A 21,706-nucleotide genomic window follows, 5' to 3' on the forward strand; every position below is an offset into this window, starting at 1 on the left:
TTTGTTTTAGATTCCGTCTCTCACAGTTGAAGAGTACCTATGATAAAAATTACAGACTTCTACATGCTTTGTAAGTGGGTAAACCTGCAAAATTGGCAGTGTATCAAATACTTGTTCTCCCCACTGTGTGTATATATACATAGAATAAACAACAACGACACTGACAAGGGTCAGTGTCTTTATTCTAATTTGTTGTACACTTATTGAGAAGCTAAAGTTAGCTCTAAGTTGCCAGCACAGCCATGTCATCCATGTCTCTGATTTGATTTGTGGCATTAATCATGTTATTGTTGTTATAATTTCAGTTCAATCTGTGCATGTGTGGCAGTTTAGGATGTCAACTATCATATATATGTCACTTACAAACATGAATATGAACCATCAACACAAAAAGATCAGAACATACTAAAAACATTGGAATGGAGCATTAAGGCCTCTGTGTGTGTATGTGTGTGTGTGTGTGTGTGTGTGTGTGTGTGTGTGTGTGTGTGTGTGTGTGTGTGTGTGTGTGTGTGTGTGTGTGTGTGTGTGTGTGTGTGTGTGTGTGTGTCTGGGTTCTACAGTTTTGGACGCAGGGATCCAACCCCAGGTTTGTCTGAGCAGAACTCTTTCCACCAGGAGGGCCGTTCCAGCACCTGGTTGCCCTGCATCACTGTGGACCATAGGTTCTTATACAGCTGTGAGGAGGGAAAACAATAACATGAGTCAGAGAGGAAGTGGTCACTGATCACAAAAATCAGACCAAGCACCACTTGTCTTGGGCGACAGTTGTGTTGGTTATGTTTTGATATGAAAGAGGCTCCTCCCTCATTAAACTGAGTTGTCATCATTACTTCCTGTTTTCCAGGAACATCAAAAACCCACAATCACATTGTTTGTTGGATTTGTACCAACCACACAAACAAGCTAAACTCATCTTGACCATATAATAAACACACTATTGGCCTTCTAAATGTCACATCTTTGCAGACAAACCCAAACAGATGATGAGTGATGGGGCAGGAGGTCACTGTGTATTCGTATGTGACCACAGCTAAACAGGAAGTTTGTTTATGTGGTTGAAGTTACTGTAAGTGAATCAGTCATTCTGATGAGAAAAGCATGCTTCACTTCACTGTTTATCTTCTATTGGTTTGGTGATATTTATGCTTTATTATATTGAAGTATACAGGATGACAATCCTTACATACTGTTCATATTCTACACTCTCGCAGTATGTTCTGGGTCAATTATTACAATGTAATATTAATTTTAAAAAAACACATGTCAATAGATAGGGCTCAAATTTGACCCAGAACAGCCTCAGTGGATAATCATTTGTAGCACCTATACAAAAGTATAACATTTTTAAATATTTTCATTCTGTGCATTTTGGGCCACTTTGGAAATGGGGTCAATATGGGTCAAATTTGACCTGAACTGTATGTAAGGGTTAATGAACGTTCTGAATGTGACGTCTGATGGACTGATAGAACACATTACATGCTGTAGTGACCCAAATCCCTTTGAACACACTGCTCGGATTTCACCTCTCGTTTACAGGCACAACAAGGCGTGTCATACATGTTTAAGAATGTATTTAATGAAAAAAATAGTTTTGTGCATTTTAAAATAGTGTGAGTTGTGTGTATGTACGTCTACAGGTTTTCAACATGGGAAATATGTGTATATAAATTAAATCATGGCTCTCACTCAACTTTCCTAAACTCAACAGTGATAAAACTGAGGTCCTCCTCATTGGTACCAGATCTACCCTAGCAACACTCAACACTTTCTCCTTGACCATCAACAATTCCACTGTTCCTACATCCCCTCAGGTAAAGAGCCTGGGTGTTATCCTGGACAGCACATTATCTTTCGAAGCCCACATCAATAACGTTATTCGGACTGCATACTTCCATCTACGGAACATCAATCGTCTCCGTCCCTCACTTTCACCAACCTGCACCGCTATCCTGGTAAACACCCTGATCACATCCCGTCTGGACTACTGTAACTCTCTCCTCTTTGGTCTTCCGCGGAAATCTCTTCACAAACTCCAGCTGGTACAGAACGCAGCAGCCCGTATCATAACCAGAACTCCCTCTATTGAACACACCACTACTGCCCTGCAGCAACTTCATTGGCTTCCTATCAAATCCTGCATTGACTTTAAGATTCTACTCCTCACTTACAAGATCCTTCACAACCTGGCACCATCATATCTCTCTGAACTGATTCACATCTACACACCCTCCCAAACACTCCGATCCTCTTCTGCCATCCAGCTATCTGCCCCATCTGCCAACTTAACTACCATCATGGGGTCAAGAGCTTTCAGCCGATCTGCCCCCCGCCTTTGGAACTCTCTCCCACCAGACATTTGCACTCTGACTCTGTCTCCATCTTTAAATCCCGCCTGAAAACGCACTTATTAATAGTGGCATACTCTGTCATGAAGCTACACCTGAGGCACATTTCTTTACTCTATAACTGTTCATCTTCTGGCAGATTGTGGGCATGAAAGGTCCTGTTGAACGAACTATTCACACTTTCTGTTTGCACCGTGAACATGGCTGTACACACAAATATCACATGATGATGATTAGATGGCAACATTTCCACTTGTGAGTATAATCTTTTTAAACTTTAAAGCAGATCCATGAAATGTGTAAGTCATGCCAAATCTACCAATACATGTGTCCTGTGTGTGTGTGTTCAGATTTGTCTGAGTTGTGACTCTAATGACCAAAATACCACAGCCACAGATGTGGTGTGACACATCTGGCTGCAGCAGAGTGCTTCCCTTATAGTCAACTGAAGCTGCTACACTGATCATGGAAGCCACTTGGATCATCTTTGTTTTGTGAGGCTTGTCTTTTCTTTTTTTCTTTTTTTTTCTATTCACAACTGTGCAGCCCTCTTACATGTAGAAACTATATAATCTGTACAAAATGAGTACAATCTGTTTACAAATGATTAAAGTCATTGTAGCAGAGGCAATGCAGCAGTGCAACCTTGTGGTTTTTCTTTACACTGCATATTAAAATAAATCAATTAAATGTGTAAATGACATGATCCTGTAATTAATATAGCCTACCCTGCATAACTAACTGCCTTATCACTTGGCAAAACTCTATATGCACGCAGTGACAGAGATGGAATTAGTGTATCAGGTAGAAAAGACTGCTGTGCCCTGTCTGTGGTGTACTTCAGCTGTAAGGAGGAAGGACACATGGATGAATGCTTATTGAAGCAAACACTGTGTCCATCAGGTGAGGTCATTGAAACATGACTGTATAATCTGCTGGGATTTCTTCCCATGCTGTTGAGAGTAACTAGTTGCAGATGGTTACTGGATTTACAGAGACATAAGCTCCCCTTCCAGAAAACATCACAAATAAAACATCATGAATCATGAGAATGATCTGTACCCAAAGCTGGATTTACCTCACAGGCAGAGCAATAACTGGCCTGAGATGCCCCAAAGGTCCCATAGACCTATTATGTCACTGGTTTGTGGTATATATTTTGGGAATATGCAGTTTTGTAGATGGAATCTGTGTCATAAATGTTCATGGTGTATATTCCTACATTCATTTGAATTTAACAAAGTTACCAAGTTAGTGGGGGTCAATAGAGGACCACTGCTTATTTTAGCCATAGGCCTCCTAGCAGTGTCATTTGGCCATGCTGTCATCTGTTTGAACACCACAGACACAAACTAATTGTATTTTTTCATTTTTTATTAAACATTTATCTTATGTGACTTCATTTGTTTCATTGACTTGAAGCACTTTTAAAACAAATATATTTGTTTGCACATCAGCTTGAACAATATTTCAACTCAATATCATTTGTAAAGGAATGCCAAAGAACAACTAATCAAGTTTAATAACCTCATATTAAAGGATTCCTTATAACTCTTTTTTATGTTTTCATGAAAAAAGGAATATTTTTACACATATTATTCTAAAATTCAGAATTGCTCGGTCTATGAACTTAAGAATGAAGAGTGAACAAAGGAAGACTGAATGTTCTGAGCCCAGAGCTTTGAGTAAAAGATAAGTATTAAAAAACTCCAATAGTTAGTAGCTACTCTAAATAGACAGTAAATGTAGTCGTTGAATAGTCAAACTATTAAACACATACTCACATTTGAAAATATTACAAACTAAATCTGAAAACCAGACAACACTGAACTACTTCACTACTCCTACTACTGCTGGTACATTCCCTACTGTGGATACTACTAACCCATCACACAGTGTTGTGTGATGTCTATGCTATGCTATTAGCTCTGTAGTTTTAACTTGTTTTAATTTCCTATGTCATATTGAACCTGTACTGTGAATTCCTCATTTGAATCTTATGTACCATTTACTCTATCAACTCAAAAAGACCCAGCAGTACATTATATCCTATTCACTAGGGCTGGGTATCATTTAAAAATGACAATAACAGTACCAATCCAAGTACCCTTAAAGTAATACTGATACCAACTGAGTACTTCATTAGATACCCATTCCACATTTAGTGTACTGTCTTTTATCCAGTGTAACAGACGTGTAGTGTAGACACACTTTAAAGCGTTTAGGTGGCATCTTGGCTTCTGAACAGCTAAGCGTGCTAACTCAAATTCACCATAACTTCACCACCACAGATGGGTTGTAGCTGCTGTGGCAGTGGACCAATCACATGACGCATTAAATCGAAGAATGCTTGTGTTGATTGGATGTGAGCATGTCTATACAAATAGTCATATTTTCTAGCTCTGGGTGCAAAAAGGAACAATTGCAGGTATCGTTTGGGAGATATTTCCATATTACTTGGTATCAATTTATTTTGGTTGATACCTTAAAAAGGTATTGAGTATTAATACCCAGCCCTACTATGTAAGCTGTTCACTGTCAGGATGAAGAACAAACATACAACTGGAACAAATCAATATCTCAAGACAAGATATGTTCTTTCACTTTAATGAAATATCTCAGTAAACTATTAATCTCAGATCTGACTTATTCATACACATGTCAGACATAAGTAAGAAACCTCTTAATGACTTGTTGTAGATGATTTGTAAATGGTTGTAAAAGTATGCAGAATGAAGGAAACAGTAGTACAGAGACAGAGTCAGTGACAGAATGACCATCAGTGGTATCAGCACATTTCAGCATATTAACTGCAAAAATAAACTTGACCTACCCTGAAGCTGACACGATGTAACAGAATACACTGTGGGTCTGCATCGTGTCTTTATTTCCCAAGCAAACCAAACATTAGTTGAGCCATCTCAGACAGAGCAGAGTGGCTCATCATCATCATCAACTGTCAGACACTACGCTGTGTATGACTCTTATTAAACCAAACTAACACGGGTGTTTTCCTGGAAGAGGCAAGGAGAGCAGCCAACACCATGCAGTCTTCTTCCAGTAATAAGACTTAACCTGATTGACTACAAGTCCCAGAGTGGGACATATATACATATTTCTTTTGCAATTAAAATGGATTGATTCATCGTGGTTTGCACATGTGTTGTGTTGGTGCCACAAGCTGTCAAACTTTGTCTTAAACTGACTTTTGATCCAGTTTAAAACAACATGTTTACAACAACCTTCTAGAACTTAGTCATTTTTAACTCTATTGTGTATTCCAATACTGGATTTTAAGCACTTTACTCCATCCAGAACTGTACAAGTTGTTGTCTTGAGATAACAGAGCTGCAGGAAAGAATATTTGAGTCCAACTGATATATCTGTCAGCCAAAATGATTAGTTGATATTAGCCTATCACAGTTATATCATGTTGTCTGATATGTGCCTTTTTTTTCTCCAAAGTTTGATCCTTTTTCTTAATTCAAGTTTAATATAAACATGTTTTTATATTTATAGCTACTTAAGTTAATTGTTTCAGTGCACTGACGTCATTGTATACTATAAAGATTATTGTTATATAAAAGGAGATATCATGCCTCATTACAGCTCTCTGTCACAAGTGTTTGATAAACACATTTGAGGGGTCATTTTAAAGGGACAGGGTGAATGAGGCATTTTGTTTGTTGACAACTTTGCTTCTTTCCTGAACCATCCAGATCTCTTCAAAAACCATTCTGGACGACTTCATTTGAATGTGCGTGGATCTCGGTTCCTGTAAGCCCACTTTGAAGTCCATTAATGCTCTGTGAGTCGCCCATTTTTATGAAACTCCCTTTGGTTTGAATGTTCCAGTAATAATGATTGATAGTCAGGTTAACTCACAGGAATGTTGACTTCAATGACTTGATTATGATTCTCTTTGCTTGTCACAGAAGGAAGCAAATCAAAGGGTCATGAACACGGAATCAAAACATAACCTGTTACTATGTTCTTATCAATTACACCACTTGCAGCTCTGGAGGTCAAAATTAAAATTCGGAAGAAACATAGAATGTTGATTAGAGCATGCAAAGCTTTTTACATCACAGGAGCAGGGAAATTGTTCATATGAACGTGTGTAGTATTGTATCAAAAATGGACTATATTAAAGTCTGTGTGTAACAAACTGACCATGACATTATTGTGTTGTCCAACTGTTAAAATGCTAATATTTGTCTTGATACAACCGTAACTACAGTGTTCTTTTATGTGATCAGCCTACTAAGGGACAAGGTGTTACCATTGTTGTGAAAAGGTGTTTAACTGTCTCTGTTGTTACCTCTCTATCTAAGCTGACATGTTTAGAATTAATACTAATCATTGGGTATTATTGTTTCTGCACCTGTGGGTATCCATAATATTGAGGTTAAAATACACTTTTCAGTCGTGTCACCAAGTTTTCACTCAGTCCCGTTGATCCTAACACATTCTGCCCTCTGATTTGAACATTTGAACATTTCACAAGTCACATTTTCATGGTAATGGGGTAAATAGACTGTACTTCTATAGCTGTTTTCTAGTCTTTTTGACCATTTAAAGCACTTTTACAATAAATGTCACATTCACCCATTCACACACTGATGGCAGGAGCTACAACACAGGTACCAACCTGGAGGAGACTAACATTCACACCCATTCATACACAGTAGCGTGCGGTGGTGTTTCAGTCAGGGCCAGCACCAAAATCCAACTAGCAGGTCCACAATCATATCTTTATCTACTGATCTTGCTGTTAAATCAACCGCCATCACCTTTCCAGAATAACAGACAGTGCGTCATCACGCACCTGCCCATGGGCCAATCAGACAAGTTCATTTGAATGACGACGCCCAGGCCAGCACTAGAAACTCTGCTTGACATAGGGCATTCTGTCAATAACACATCAACATCTGATTGGCTGATGATACGGTCACTCAACGTGACATCCAATAGCAGCGTCCAGCTCGATCAGAGGGCTAGCAATGCAACTACTGCTGGCCCCAGCAGAGGAAAGGAGCTGTGATGCGTTTATAGGACATAGGAGATTTGAGCTCCACAAAATATAACGTTTTCTGGATAAAGTTGCATACTGAACAAGTAATTGACTCCAGATACATTTCAGAATGACCTTTTAATTATGGAAAAAACTGAAAAAAATACCCTTTTTTTTGTGAATTACAAGAATGTGTTCAGCATCCTCATGCTATTAGCATTGACGTCATGTGGCTATATTTTATGTATCGGCTAATTCCATGCTAAAAACAGTCCTGTTACTTGCATATTTTTTGAACCAACAGACCCCAACATTATAAATCTAGTGGTGTTTTTCCTCTTAACTTCAGTGACCACTGCACACCAGCATGCAAACCTGACACAAAATGACAAAGATCCAAACCACGTATCACAAAGGAATGTTAAACACTTCTCTGAACAAGCATTTTTGTTTGATTTGTACTATGGTGATAATGAGTTTACCATGACGACTCCTCAGCCACACTTGGACTTAGAATACGACAGCAGTGAATATTACTACCCTTAGTAAGACAGCAACTGAAAGAGTACAAATATCTTGGTTTGTGGCTGGATGATGAGCCTGTGGTCTAAAAGACATTATTGAACTGATTAAGTCCTTAAAAGCAAAACTGGCCTTCTTTAATAGACATAACGCATGTATTACCCAGAACTGCAGAAGGCAAATTGTTCAGTCAATTGGATCAATCTGATATGAACCATGGTGATATCATTTATATGTACTCTTAAACCTCTTGATGCAGTCTATCTTTCCACCCAAGATTCATAGCTAGAGATGGCTTTACAACACATGGTTGTATATTACATAAGAAAGTATTTGGCAGTGAAAGGAGAAAAACACTGTCTTTTATTTATTTAGAAAGAACTTACTGGTAAACTTTCTGATGATTTGATTGATTGATGTATACTGTAACTTAGACATGCTTTGATTATTTTTATATATACTGTAATCAGGCGTCCGTGTGAAAGACAAGTCAAGTCAATGGCCTCCCCCTCTTTAAATAAAGGTTATAATAAATGGGAGTGACTGAAAGGGAGGGAAATCAACACTGTGGTATATTACTGAGACAGTGTGATGAGTGTTAGTTTGTGTACAGAGCTGATATCGACACACACACACACACACACACACACACACACACACACACACAAAGGAAAAGTTCACAGAGGACGAGACGCACGTACACAGGCTCATGTGATTATTTAGAAAAAGTAAATCAATTTGTAAATATAGTAAATGAAATGTTTGCTTCAAAAATAAAATTCAAATACTATACCTCAAAAAGAATTGAATTGAATTTGAATTTCAATGTGCTTGGGGGTCTCTTTCATACCATCAGCCATCAGACTGTACATTCCCACTAATAAGACTGATGCTGTCCTTACTGTTTAATCCCAGGAACGTTGCACACATTGTTTATTGTATATAGTATTTTATTTTGTTTTTAATTCTTCTTTATCACTTCACCATATACGGCTACTGTTGTGTCAATTTTGGTTTTCCCCCTAGGGAGATCAATAAAGTTTACCTTTCCTTATCAGGTTGTTTCAAGAGGACAAATTATTGTCACTGGATTTAATTAACATGATCTCATTTTCAGAATCGACCTCTTATTGAAATCCAGAACTTTGCTGATTTAAATACATCATTAACAATTTTATCAAACTCCAAAACAGAGTGAATACATTATCCTTGATGTTGTCATAAATATATCTTAGTATTATACAAATACACAAATACTCGGCTTGTTCAGTTAAACCATTAAATCATGAGAAGTGATTTCTGAGCTTCTACACATACAGATCACAGTTTTGTAGTGTGTGATCAGGTTCAGTGTATGTTGCTGTCAATCAGTGAGGGTTGTATAGAATCTAGAGTGTGAATTAAATAAATATTAAAATCTGCAATTATATTTGTCTTTTATTACCTTTTCATTATATTATTCTTATCCTATCTTTAATTGATGAATGTATAAGTTAGAGCTCGACCGATAATGGGTTTTTGGGGCTGATACCGATACTGATAATAGGGAGTGAAAAAATTCTGATATCGATATATTGGCCAATAATATTATATGTACAGAATATACAGATAAACACATGGTCCCTAAAATGTGATGAAGGTTAAACAATAAACTTTATTGTATAAAATGACTTCAGTGCACTGAAACAGTGAAATTCTCTGGAAATGTAATTGAATTTTAAAAACATGCGTAACAAACAAAAGATTTTTGAAACAAAGGGCCAAATATACATAAATTGCTGCCTACATAACTTTAGAAAATAAAAAAACAATATTAGCACATAATATAACATAACATTAGCAGACAACATATTCACCGATACTGATATATCTGTGATATTGGCTGATAATAAAGGCTGAGTGATATCAGTGGGCTCTAGTAGAAGTATTGTTTTCAGTGTGTATGTCTTACCTGTCCATCAGCGTTGCCTATAGGAGAGTTGAGGATGAAATCAGTAGGAGCAAAAACATCCACCAGTGCTACTGCATCATCTTTCATCTGAAAAAGACAAACATAGAACATTATTTTGACATTAAAGTCAAATTGATGGTAAAAGACAGAACATGCAGTGTATACTGTATTTATTTGCATCGCTAATATTTTAGGAAGCTACTAGATTTTCAAGTATTATTGTCATTGCTTTGTGGATCATTTGTAGATTTTTTTTTGTCTAAAGTCAGGACAGAAGAAGTCTAAAATAAAGACCATAGTTCAGTTACACATGAAATAAGATGTAGGCTGTTTTTAGGTGGAGTCTGGAGACACGTGGTCAAACAGGGCTCAGTAAAAGCCTGTGATTCACACCGTGGGTTCCAAAGTATAAGAGTAACTGATTTAAATGTTTGTGTATGAACTTGGTAACACTGGTGAAGCTAGTGGTGGGAGAGGTACTTCAGAATAAGCACAAGTAAAAGTAAAATATAAATATAAGCATCAAAATATACTCAAAGAACCAAAAGTGCTAATTAAACAGAATGGTTGACTTCAGAATCATACATATACATACCTATATTACATCATTGGATTGTAACTATGGATGCATTCATGTTTACTTACTTACATTACTTGGACGTTGCTGGTAAAGGTGAGGATAATTGTAACTATTTTAAAAAAGGTATAATGCTGGGTTGCTTTATGTAGAATATTACATCATCATTTATTATCTATAATATTACATCGTAATGTATTAACTGGTTGTATAGTTTCAGACTGATTATTAAGTATAAAGGGTTAGGGTTAGGGGGTTAAGTTTATTAAATGTGTTGTTACTTTCCACCATTAACTAAGGCTAATCAGAATGACATACACATCAAAGAAAGGTGGAAAGATATTCTTGTACCTGGGAGCAGAGGGAGAGAATGGCCATCTGGAACATCTCTGCTGGCTTCCTTCCACTCATGTAACCACCTGTACAGAAACACCACCATGTTACAACAGTACAACACTGTTTAGATGAAATGTATACGAGCAGTATATAGAGTACGTACCCTGGTACAGTGTGGCCATGTGGTTGCTGAGGCTCCACAGTCCATACAGGGCACATAGCTTACTAAGCACTGGCCTGAGACCTGCTGGTGTGTCCTGAGCAGTCGTTAACTCATAAAACCTCTGGAGGCAATTGTGTTCAATGTAGGCCATGGCCAGGGAACGACAGTAGTAAACCTGAACATACATACATAAATAAAGAAGTGTGAAAATGTTGTAGATGTTAACACTTCAGAGAAATGTGTGATCATACAAAATGTATTCTGCTGCATGGCAACGAGGACAAGACTAGGAAGCTGGCATGAGAAGTTTTTCCCACTTGGTTGCTTCAAATGACATTTACAACATTTTTTACCAAAAGTAAGACTGAATGCTCCTGAAAATGTCAAATGGTGTAACCACAAAAGAATTATCAATATTCAATATTTTATCACCTACAGTGTATTTAAATGGACTTATACTAATAATTACTTCTCTCTTTTTTTAAATGCACCCCAGATTTAGGGCCTGATTTACTAAAGGTTTGCGTGTGTAGAAACGTGTGCAAACTTGACATCACCCGCAAAAAATGTGCAGCTGATCTACTAACACAGCGCACTGAGGTTTGCGTCTTTCAACTGTGCAAGATAGTACGCGCTGTCCATTTAGTAGTTTACCATAATGAATATGTAATATTAGTAGTTTACCATAATGAATGTAATATTAGTAGTTTACCATAATGAATGTAATATTAGTAGTTTACCATAATGAATGTAATATTAGTAGTTTACCATAATGAATGTAATATTAGTAGTTTACCATAATGAATGTAATATGAGACGTTTCAACCCCAGTATGTAAAATACAGGGAGGAGAAAATGTAAATATGTTATTTAGCACACGCATTGTGATTTACCAAACCTGAAGGTATTATTTCTGATGCTAACTGTGTCTATAAATAATACCTTTGAAGGACAGGTATTAACCTGTTGTTACCATGGAGACGAGGAGACGGAGGCACAATGACAGAATACACACAGGACAGAGTTTTTCCACCTGTGTTAATATTTTAGGAGTGGAATAATTGTGGTTTTACTAACAGCATTGACTTTGTCACTAATACTCTCCCATATGTGGGTTTCTCTGGTAATATTAGTTTTTGTTATAACTCAATATATTAGTTAACCTCTTCCACTAGAACCTGATCACATTTCATTTTGTACTTGCAGCTTTCTGCTCGTCCAAACTCTCCATAAAGACACAAAACCCTCATTTAAATACTGCTGTCTCCACCCTGTTGCACCTGTTTTCATTTACACAGTTATTCTAGTAGATCAGCTGCAAAACACACACAAACGGCACGCTCAATCTATTGCACCGTGCACGCAATTTAGTACCCACTATTTGGGATCTTAGTAAATCAGGCCTTAAATGTAATATTTAGAACAATTGTATTCCATTAGCTTTATTTAATATAAAAGTTATAATGTAAGATCATGCAAAACTAGTTGATATGGTGTTTTATTGACAATTTAGTGTTTTTAAGCAAGTTGAATTATTTGGTACAAAGTTTTTATGGTTACACCACTTAGACATTTTTGCCATAATCCTCTAATATATTCTCTCTAAATGGATTAAAAGCAGAAATTTGATGCTGGGTCCACAAAAAAAGAATGTGTGAAAGTTATTCATACGTTTATTTTATCATTTTAACCCTTTAATATTTAACCTAAACCACATGGACACTAATAAAACCTTATTGACCCTTATGCCAAAATGGGACTTTCATCATTTAGCACATCAAAAATAATATGCCAACATTATACTGAATATCATGTAGTTCTCTTTCATTTGATGAATCACATGTCATTGTACAAACCACTACCACACTTAACACCCACAAAATGAATGTATGATTCTCTGGAAACTGCTAAAACACACACAATAAACATTTAATGTCCGTACATCATATTAATTAAAAACACCAGTCAATTAAATGAATGAAAACACTGACACAAACATTTCTCAGAACCATAAAACACCATCTGACAGCAGAACCTCCAGCCTGCATCTGTGACATGCATCACACAAACCAGATGACTGTCAGCCAAGACTCTGTGATGACAGCCAAGTGTTTGAAACTCTGCTATCTTTGGATGACAGAGCATTTATTTCTTCATCTAAGAAGATTAATACTGCTCTGGTTTTATCAGAATTTAGACACAACATTTCTCTAAAATAAAATCCATGGCAATAACACAGCTAAGCATTGATCCTGATATAGAGAAGAAGATATAGTGATATATGCAGGTCAATTCTCACATGATAAACTAAACAAACACACATATTTTGATTGATCCATGTAGATTAGATTCTGATGTAGATTAAAATGACCATGACATTTTTGTCATGTTTTCAAATGTCCTGTATTTGACCTCTTCCTGGCTACAGATGTGCCAACAGCTGGATCCAAACCACTCGACTGGAACTTTGATTGATGACTTTTTGCCATTCATCTGAAATGCTTTTTCAGATCCTCCTTTCAGATGAAGGGCACATCTCTTTGCTGTATTAAGCCTTGTTATTTGTATTATTGTTTTGTATGGTGTGAATTATTACTTGTCAGATGTGACTCTGACTTGCACCCCTCTTGAAAATTGTCAAACTTCAATCAAAACTCCACTTCAGTGTTTTGAATTGAACTTGAGAGACATTGACAGAAAGCAGCCTCAGCACTTCATCCTGTGTTTGATAAAAGGCTTAAAAACAAGAGTCTTGTTTTTAGCTGGAGCAATGAGCATATCTGAGTTTATCCATTAAAACAGAGGTGGCAAACATATGGCTGGTGGGCCAGAACTGGTCTGCCAAGGGGTCTAATCTGGCCCATTGGATAACTTTGCAAAGTATGAAAAAATGCAGAAAAGTAATTCCAATATTTTTCTACCCTGACCAGAATAAAAGCCTCTGAAAAACAATGAATTGTTGTCATATTTAAATCATTTATATATTGAACATTGTGCAAAATGTTGTCAATCTGCAGCTTCTGTGCAAAATAATCTGTAAAGACTGAGACATGATATTGTTGACAGGCTGTTCACCTGTTTGGCAAATAGATGGGTTATTGTAGTAAAGTTATAATATATATATGGATATTATATATTATGTATAGGTTATTATGCAATGATTTTACTGGTCTGGCCCACTTGAGATCAAATTGGGTTGTATGTGGCCCTTGAACTAAAATGAGTTTGACACCCCTGCTTTAGAAGGTGCTAAAAGGACAGTGTGTATGTGAGAGTCCATCTTACCTGGCTGTTGTTACGAGCCTCAAACTCATCCTTGCCCAAGGCCCTCTGCTGTTTCAGCCTGTTGTGACTCTCCTCCAGCAGAAAACACACCAGCCACTTGTAGGCTGCCAGTGACACTGATATAGAAAACAAAGAGTATGCACAGTACAGCTCAGGCCAGTTCTGCTAAAAAAAAATGTTTTAGAGGGTAGACCCCCAAAGACCCCCAAAGCCTGCAGGCTAGTACAGGCTGTCCTCTACACTCATTTCACATTCCCCATGTCATAGTAATACTTAAGAGTCTACCGTCCACTGGATGGAATGGTAGACTCCCTGCTGTGCTGAGCATATTCAATCTAAACACCAAATATCAACACTGTACATATTTTACAATCACATATTAAGCCAATCTACATCGGCCTTTAAAGTGGAGTTGTAAAAAGAACACAGTTTGTGTTGTGTTGTGTTGTGTTGTGTTGTGTTGTGTTGTGTTGTGTTGTGTTGTTATTCCAGTTGTTTGTTGTAATTAGTGGGAGAGAGGCAAGGCCCCCAGTACTAAGGTCTGCACCACGGGGGACTGAGCTTGTGGAACAGCCTCCCTAACCATCTGATGGCAGCAGACAATAGTTTCTTTTAATACAGGCCTGAAAGCCTGTTTACTCAGGATGGTTTTTTTCATCTCACTTCTTGTCATTTTTTTATGTTATATGTTTTAACAGTTTAACACTTTTAGATTCAAGTTAAATGCATTAATATTATAACTACGTGCATTGTTGTGCTGAAGCTAATGTTATTCCTGAACTTCTGGGTTGTGTTAGTAACACATCTGTCATATCTGATAAGAACTACCAGGTTCAAATCCTGGCAGGAGTGTCTTTCTTCAGTGTTACCATCTTTATGTGCTGTAAGAGTAGCCAACCAGTCACAAAAATCACAGCCTCAGCTAATATTATAACCACAGTAACAGCCTTGCCTCCTATAACTACAGTCACAGTCACAATAACCATAGCCCTAGATCCCACCATAGATATACTGTAGCCACAGCCAGGGCAATAGTTTGGCTACAACCATAGCAACAGAAATGGCTGTAGTCACAGCAAAAGGGGCATAAATATATATCTATATATTATCAATTAATACAATATCTATTTTGCAACAGTTAACAGTGGATTGAGTGTTGTGAGTTGTGTTCATTAAAGCTGAAACTGAACTTGTGAAATGTGAATCTGGCCCTGTGTCTTTTTCCCAAACATTGTGAATATCTTTTGTAGAAATCACAACAAAGACGTCATCTGGTTGTATTTTCTTAACACCTCATATCTCACCAAAAGAGTGTGACTGAACTGAATCTATCAACTGATCCATTCCTTACAAGCTAAAATAGCAGAATACCTGCAGGGTCCATGCACTGCTCCATTGTTGTTGCTGTAAACTTGCTTCCAAGGATCTTGTGCATATCGTCCAGGAAATCCACCGTGTGAAGAGGAGACTCTATGCGCACACCATCTGAAACCAAACACCACAGCATTAAAGCTTTAGAGATCATTAGGGATCCTGTGGTTAATGAAAAGAGATTCTTTTACTGTATAATGCTGATTGTGTGATTAACATGTCCACAATATTGTTTTGTATATATATATATATATATATATATATATATATATATATATATATACAAAAAGGTCAGCTCTGTCAAATAGAGCTGGGGGGAAAAATACAGCATAGTATTGCAATATTATATTTGTGTGGCAATATTGTATGGATACATGGACGCCAAGTATCGATCTTTTATTATATAAATTGCTAATGAAAATTTAACTTGCACTTTTTTTTTTGTCCATGTCGCATCATTTAAAAATACCTGTAGTAGTACAGCAGTCCACACATGTTCATGTTTGCATTTAATTAAGTTGTTCATAACTGTAATAAAAATAGTTCAAAAAAAGGTTATGAATTGCAATATATCGTATTGTGACACAAGTATCGTTATAATATCGTATTGTGGAGCAACTGGTGATTCCCATCCCTACTGTCAAGATTTGATCAAGGTTGCTTTTCATCAACACTGCGAATTACCATGTCAAAGTTCACCAAAGTTAAATTAGACATGAAAGATGATCATGGATCAGTTGATTCTACTAAAGTGATTTTTAACTATTGTAAATGGTGCATAAAATTGCTTTAACATTGTCAAGCCCATCAGCACTAGCAATCAGAGAAAATCACTTTGATCTTTAATAAGTCAACTTCCAGTCAGCTTTTTCAAGGAATTTTGTGGACAACTGTAATTCTACCTCTCACAACAATATGAGTTTGAATTATGCCTCTGTGGATGGAGACTGACCATGATGCTTAGCGTGGAGCCAGCTGAGCAGGTAGTTGCTGGTCTGTTGCAGCAACACATTGTTGTCTCCTTCATATGTGCAGTTTGGGTCATTGTCATTGCGGAGATCACCCAGCCGGTTCACTGAAAGGAGAGAAAACCAAGAGAGTTAGGGGTCTGAGAGAGAGAGTGTGTGTGTGTGTGTGTGTGTGTGTGTGGATATCTGTATGTTTGAGACTGACTGGCCAGGTATCCGTGTCCACCGCAGGCCTCCCTGCACTCCTGGATCCCTCTCTGAGCTGTCCATGAGCCCAGTGGCTTACTAGAGCAGCCCAAGGCATGAATCTCCCTGCCCATCTCTGCCTGGAACAAACACAACAGACATATAAGACTGGAATTTACTTACACACACACACACACAGACACACACACACACCTCATCTTTACTCACTTGTCTGTCACTCTTGTCCTTCATTATTTGTCCAATCTGGAACTCGACAAAGTTCATGAAGATGGTTTTGGAGAAGTGTTCAAGAGCATACGCTGCTGCCAGGTAGGGGATCAGACGCCATTGCTGTAGGAACACACAGGAAGATGTACATATATAACATGAGTGAATAATGAGTGTAAAGTACAGATGCATTCTGTAAGGTCTTAAGGTACATTTTGCTTTCCAAACCCATTCCTTCCATTCTAACCTGTAACTGGTACTCTAAAACTGGAATCTCCTCTATGTCTTTGGGTCCAAATTGTCTCCTGGTGGCAGAGTAACGGATGGCCACCGTCAGAGCCAGCTTCAGGTTGGTCAGAGCCATCCTGGTGATGGAAATCCTGCCACCTGAAAGGGCACCTAGAGATGCCCCGAAACGCTTGTTAGGGTCCTGGAGGATGTGGAGAAACCAACAGAAAGACATACACTCCAATTAAAATGATTCACAACAGAACACAAATATGACATTTTTTCATTTATCCCTTATTTAACCAGGAAGTCACGTTGAGATTAAAAACCTCTTTTGCAAGCGTGACCTGGCCAAGACAGGGTCAGTTAGCAGTTAGCATCACACATGCAACAGGACAACAACAACAACAACAACAACAACAACAACAGAGTAACAATATGTAAATGTGAAAAAATACAACTCAGAACAACAGGCAGCAATAAATAGGCACATGTTATTGTTCAGCTGAAACAACTGCAGCTATCAGTGACTACATCTTTCATCATACGTTTAAAATCATTTAAAGGAACGAGGGTTTCAAGATTCAATTTGGTCTGAAGATGGTTCCAGGACCAGGGACCAGGACCAGGGACCAGGACCAGGGACCAGGGACTGTAATAGGAGAGTCTTGATTTTCCAGTTTCAGTTCTGACAGAAGGAACTTTGAAATGAAGCTGAAAGCGTGACCTGAGGTTGTGAGTGCTGTGTAAAAAAGAGAACTTCTGACTCAAGTATGTAGGGAACATGATACAGGGAATAAACTTTTGATACAGTGGCGAGGTAAACCTGTAAATGGTATCATCAAAAACAACCTGGGACAGAAAAATGCTGAATACTTGCAGTGGATAAAGAGGACCGAAGTCTGTACAGAAAGGCTAATGTGAATTTAAATTTCTTTGAGAGATAATTTGATGTTTTGAATTTTAGTAAGTACAAATATGTGTAATAATCAACAAAGGAAAACCATCAAGTGAGATGACAGAGAGTGTCTCTGCTCTCCCAGGAGAAAAAAAAAAATGATGGTTTAGATTTGTTTGTTGAATTTAGAAGCAATTTCAAATCAAGCATCATTTCCCCAAATTCTTTGGTATTGGACAATAAAGAACAAAGCTGCAAAATACCCTCTTAAAGAATGCAGAACCCCCCCCCCCTCCAGAAAACTATGTTTCTCATGATTTCCATTTCGTCCAATAACAAAGTTTCCAGGCAAAGGTGTAAATGATCTGATGTAAACTTTCTGATGTTTACTCAGCTTGTTGAGATGTTTTGTTCAAGACCAGGACTGTTGCTACTATTTACACCTCTCATGGGGTACCAGAGGAATTTTTTCCATGCCTGGTTGTCATTACCAACCATCTTCTCACCATGTCCATGTGGATTTGGCCCCTGAGATCCCATTAAAAACACAGCAGTAGCAGTGAAAAGCAGCTGTAATGTGAAGACAGCGTTTGATTGCTGAACTTGAAGCAGTTAAAAGTTTGTCTTTGTTTATTCAGTGCGTTTCAAAAAAGGATTTATTTGCACCATTTATGATTGAAAACTTGGTTAAGGGGGAAGTTCCAGTGGGATTTAGTGTCAAAATAAAGAATGTACGGAATAATTAAGAAAATGACAGTCGTTTTTAGTTTTATGATAGTGGTAGTTTCAGTTTTCCATCCCAACTTCATTAAAAAATGTTACCAAAGCAAGAAAGGCTGTATTACTGACAGATTTTTAAATGAAGTTTTAATCGTTGACAATCATGAACATGAGGTTAATCTGACGTGAGCCATAGTGATACAGAAGTGGCAAACAGTTGCCATCTGACCAGGGTGCTTATTCAGACCTGACACTAACATGTTAAATTGCCATCAGATGAACATAAAGAAGTACATGTCTGAAAGGGGAAAACATGTCCTTGAGCATGACAATAGAACACACATCTAAAGTTAAGGCAAAAGTGCTTGAACCTGTTGTTTAACTCTGAGTCAGAGTTGTACAAATGAGGTGAAGTCTCGAAAGTATTCATGGGGTTGTACTATCTTGTACATTGTAAGAAAAGTGATTGTGTGAAGAATGAAAAAGGAAAGCTGGACTCTCACAACATACTTGGACAATCACGATGTAAAGTGGACATGATTATTGGTTTGAGACAGTTTTAAAAATGGTCTAATCCCCACTATTTTCCTAAAAATAGAAAGGTGTTAGACTATTTTACAGGCACTATGTTTGCTTACTGATTCCTTTCCAGTGTGACTGTAGGAACACGTGTATTTATTGTCATTATGAAAAGGATGAATGATGACAGCGATCACTAACTACCAAACAGACTGTAGTACAGAAGTAATGTACTTAACACACTGTAGACTTAAAAAGGTCTATCTTAAAGCAGATCCAGCTCAACTCAACTGTTTGGTCACTGGTTGGAAATCTCTACTAACCTTGAATGGTGTAACATAGCGGCCGTCAGGAGTAACATCTCCAGTCTTATTCAGCAGGTTCTCTCGTGGGATCCTGACATTGTGGAACAAAGCAAACCTGTCCGGAAAGAAGAGAAGTAACAGCCAAGTCAGAAAGATGATGACACGGGCCAGGCAGCATGTGTTTCACATAAAAGCAAGACAACATTGAATTTGCAGTTATCTGTTGTGTCTGGTTCATATTAGTACAAAGCTACTTAAAATGCTGTGTGCTATTGAACCAAAGCATGAAAATAAAACAGAACAGCTGGCTCCATCTAGTGGCTTCATTGAGTCACTGAACTTCATATGGATGGTATTCCACAAAGGGTTCATGTGGCTGCAGGTTTTAATTCAAACCAAGCAGGAGCACACCAGAGGTCTATACTACGAAGCTGGATTTTCTCTTATGGAGGTAACTTCAGGGTTAACTCTGGGTTTTCCGTCCTACGACGCTGGTTCACTTCCTACCGGGGTAAATCACCATGGTAACTTATGCTGAACGGCTAACCTGCTCTGGAGCAGGTTAAGTTCCAGAGTAAGATCCAAACCTGTCAAAACCTTGTCCTCTGACCAATCACATCACCGAAAAAAAGTCATCATTCCTACAGGATCCCGACATGGACAAAAGTCCTGAGTTTACAATAAAGCAACACGTTTTTAAAAAAGGATAAATACAGACTGGCTAAATATTTATAGGTCATTAGACACGTCGAGGCTTTTTATTTCCACTCCGGTTTTAAAGCAGAGCTTCTAACAAACAGAGATCATTATTACTGTAGCTACACTTAACACATAATGATGATTTTAACTACATTTTAATTGTGCAGTATAGTTTATCTCCAGAGTGAAGCTGATTATGATGAGTATAGACTCTGATTTATCACTGCAGCTCAGAATAACATGAAAAACTGTGTGATGATCACTGGAAATAATGAAAGATCCTCTTTTATTAAAAAAAAATCCACACTTTATTAATTTTCTTCAGTGATTATAAATGCAACATTTGGATCAGATAGATCATTAACTACGTTTCCTCTCTTTGCTTCAGCAGCAGATACAGGCTGACATTATGCAGCTAGATTTTATTCTTATGTGAGATATTCAGAATGAATCAATCATTAAAATACTCACTCTGATGAATATTTTAAATCACACTAATACCTGTTCCTTGTGCCCTAAACTACTTTTAATATTTGGAAATCATTTGTAGTTTTTCTACATCTGTTAAATTAGAAAAGATGATGTGTGTAAAATGCGCAATGATATGGGAACTGCAAACATATATTCAGGCAATACAGAACTGAGGTAAACTACATGAAAGAATACATTTGCTTTACAGTATCTTGTTCTGTTGTATGGTTAGATGGTTACTCTCCTTTATGTTTCGCCTCATTGCATATGACTTTTCTGCGGTGCATAAAGCATACTTATGTTTCCTCTCATATCATAGGCTACAGCTGTGTACAGTCACGGTGCTGATTTCTGTCGCTCGTAATTAACAACTCCGCCTCTTTCACATGAACGCGCTTGTAGCTGGATAGGAAAACCCAGGGTTGACTGAGAGAGTTGATAACTCGCTTCGTAGTATGGATAATCACTAAACATTGGTTTAGTGAAGCCGGGTAACTGAAAGATACCCTGGTATGTTGAACTTGCTTCGTAGTACAGGCCTCAGGCTCGACTAATTTAATCAGCTGATCTCAGTCTTCAGACAGTTGATTGGTGCACATGTGTGCTCTTGATTGGTTGGAACAAAAACTTGCAGCCACACAGGCCTTTATGGAATAGGTTTGATGATGTAGGACAGTAAAAACCAAAGCCCTTTGCCTTAAAACAGCAGTTGGGTGTCCATATGAACAGTAAAGAGGTTTTCCTCTCTGTAATCATTCCTCCTGTTCACACTGACTATTAAAAGATCTTCACATGAGCTTTCAATGGAAATAATGGAGGATAAAATAAAGTCATTTAGTGCAAAAATGCATTTAAAAGTTGATGTGATGTGACTGTAACATTGAAACATATCTACTTGATGACGACTGAAGCTT

The 21,706-nt window shown here is 37.6% G+C and overlaps 1 protein-coding gene across 1 annotated transcript in view; it reads right to left on the reverse strand.

Annotated features, from left to right (window-relative positions):
• Window positions 1-214: 214 nt before the first annotated feature.
• acox3 (acyl-CoA oxidase 3, pristanoyl) overlaps window positions 215-21,706 on the reverse strand; it is a 28,777-nt gene continuing 7,285 nt past the window's right edge. The window contains exons 9-19 of the mRNA XM_062444311.1: window positions 19,641-19,737; window positions 17,200-17,382; window positions 16,953-17,075; window positions 16,744-16,864; window positions 16,523-16,645; window positions 15,571-15,684; window positions 14,200-14,315; window positions 10,915-11,089; window positions 10,767-10,834; window positions 9,839-9,925; window positions 215-677 (exon numbers count right to left, since the gene is read on the reverse strand). Coding sequence (XP_062300295.1) covers window positions 558-677; window positions 9,839-9,925; window positions 10,767-10,834; window positions 10,915-11,089; window positions 14,200-14,315; window positions 15,571-15,684; window positions 16,523-16,645; window positions 16,744-16,864; window positions 16,953-17,075; window positions 17,200-17,382; window positions 19,641-19,737 — 1,327 coding nt within the window. The 3' untranslated portion in view covers window positions 215-557. The remainder of the gene's footprint in view (window positions 678-9,838; window positions 9,926-10,766; window positions 10,835-10,914; window positions 11,090-14,199; window positions 14,316-15,570; window positions 15,685-16,522; window positions 16,646-16,743; window positions 16,865-16,952; window positions 17,076-17,199; window positions 17,383-19,640; window positions 19,738-21,706) is intronic.

Source organism: Scomber scombrus, chromosome 23 (assembly GCF_963691925.1).
Source record: "Scomber scombrus chromosome 23, fScoSco1.1, whole genome shotgun sequence".
In the NCBI taxonomy this organism is placed as follows: domain Eukaryota; kingdom Metazoa; phylum Chordata; class Actinopteri; order Scombriformes; family Scombridae; genus Scomber; species Scomber scombrus.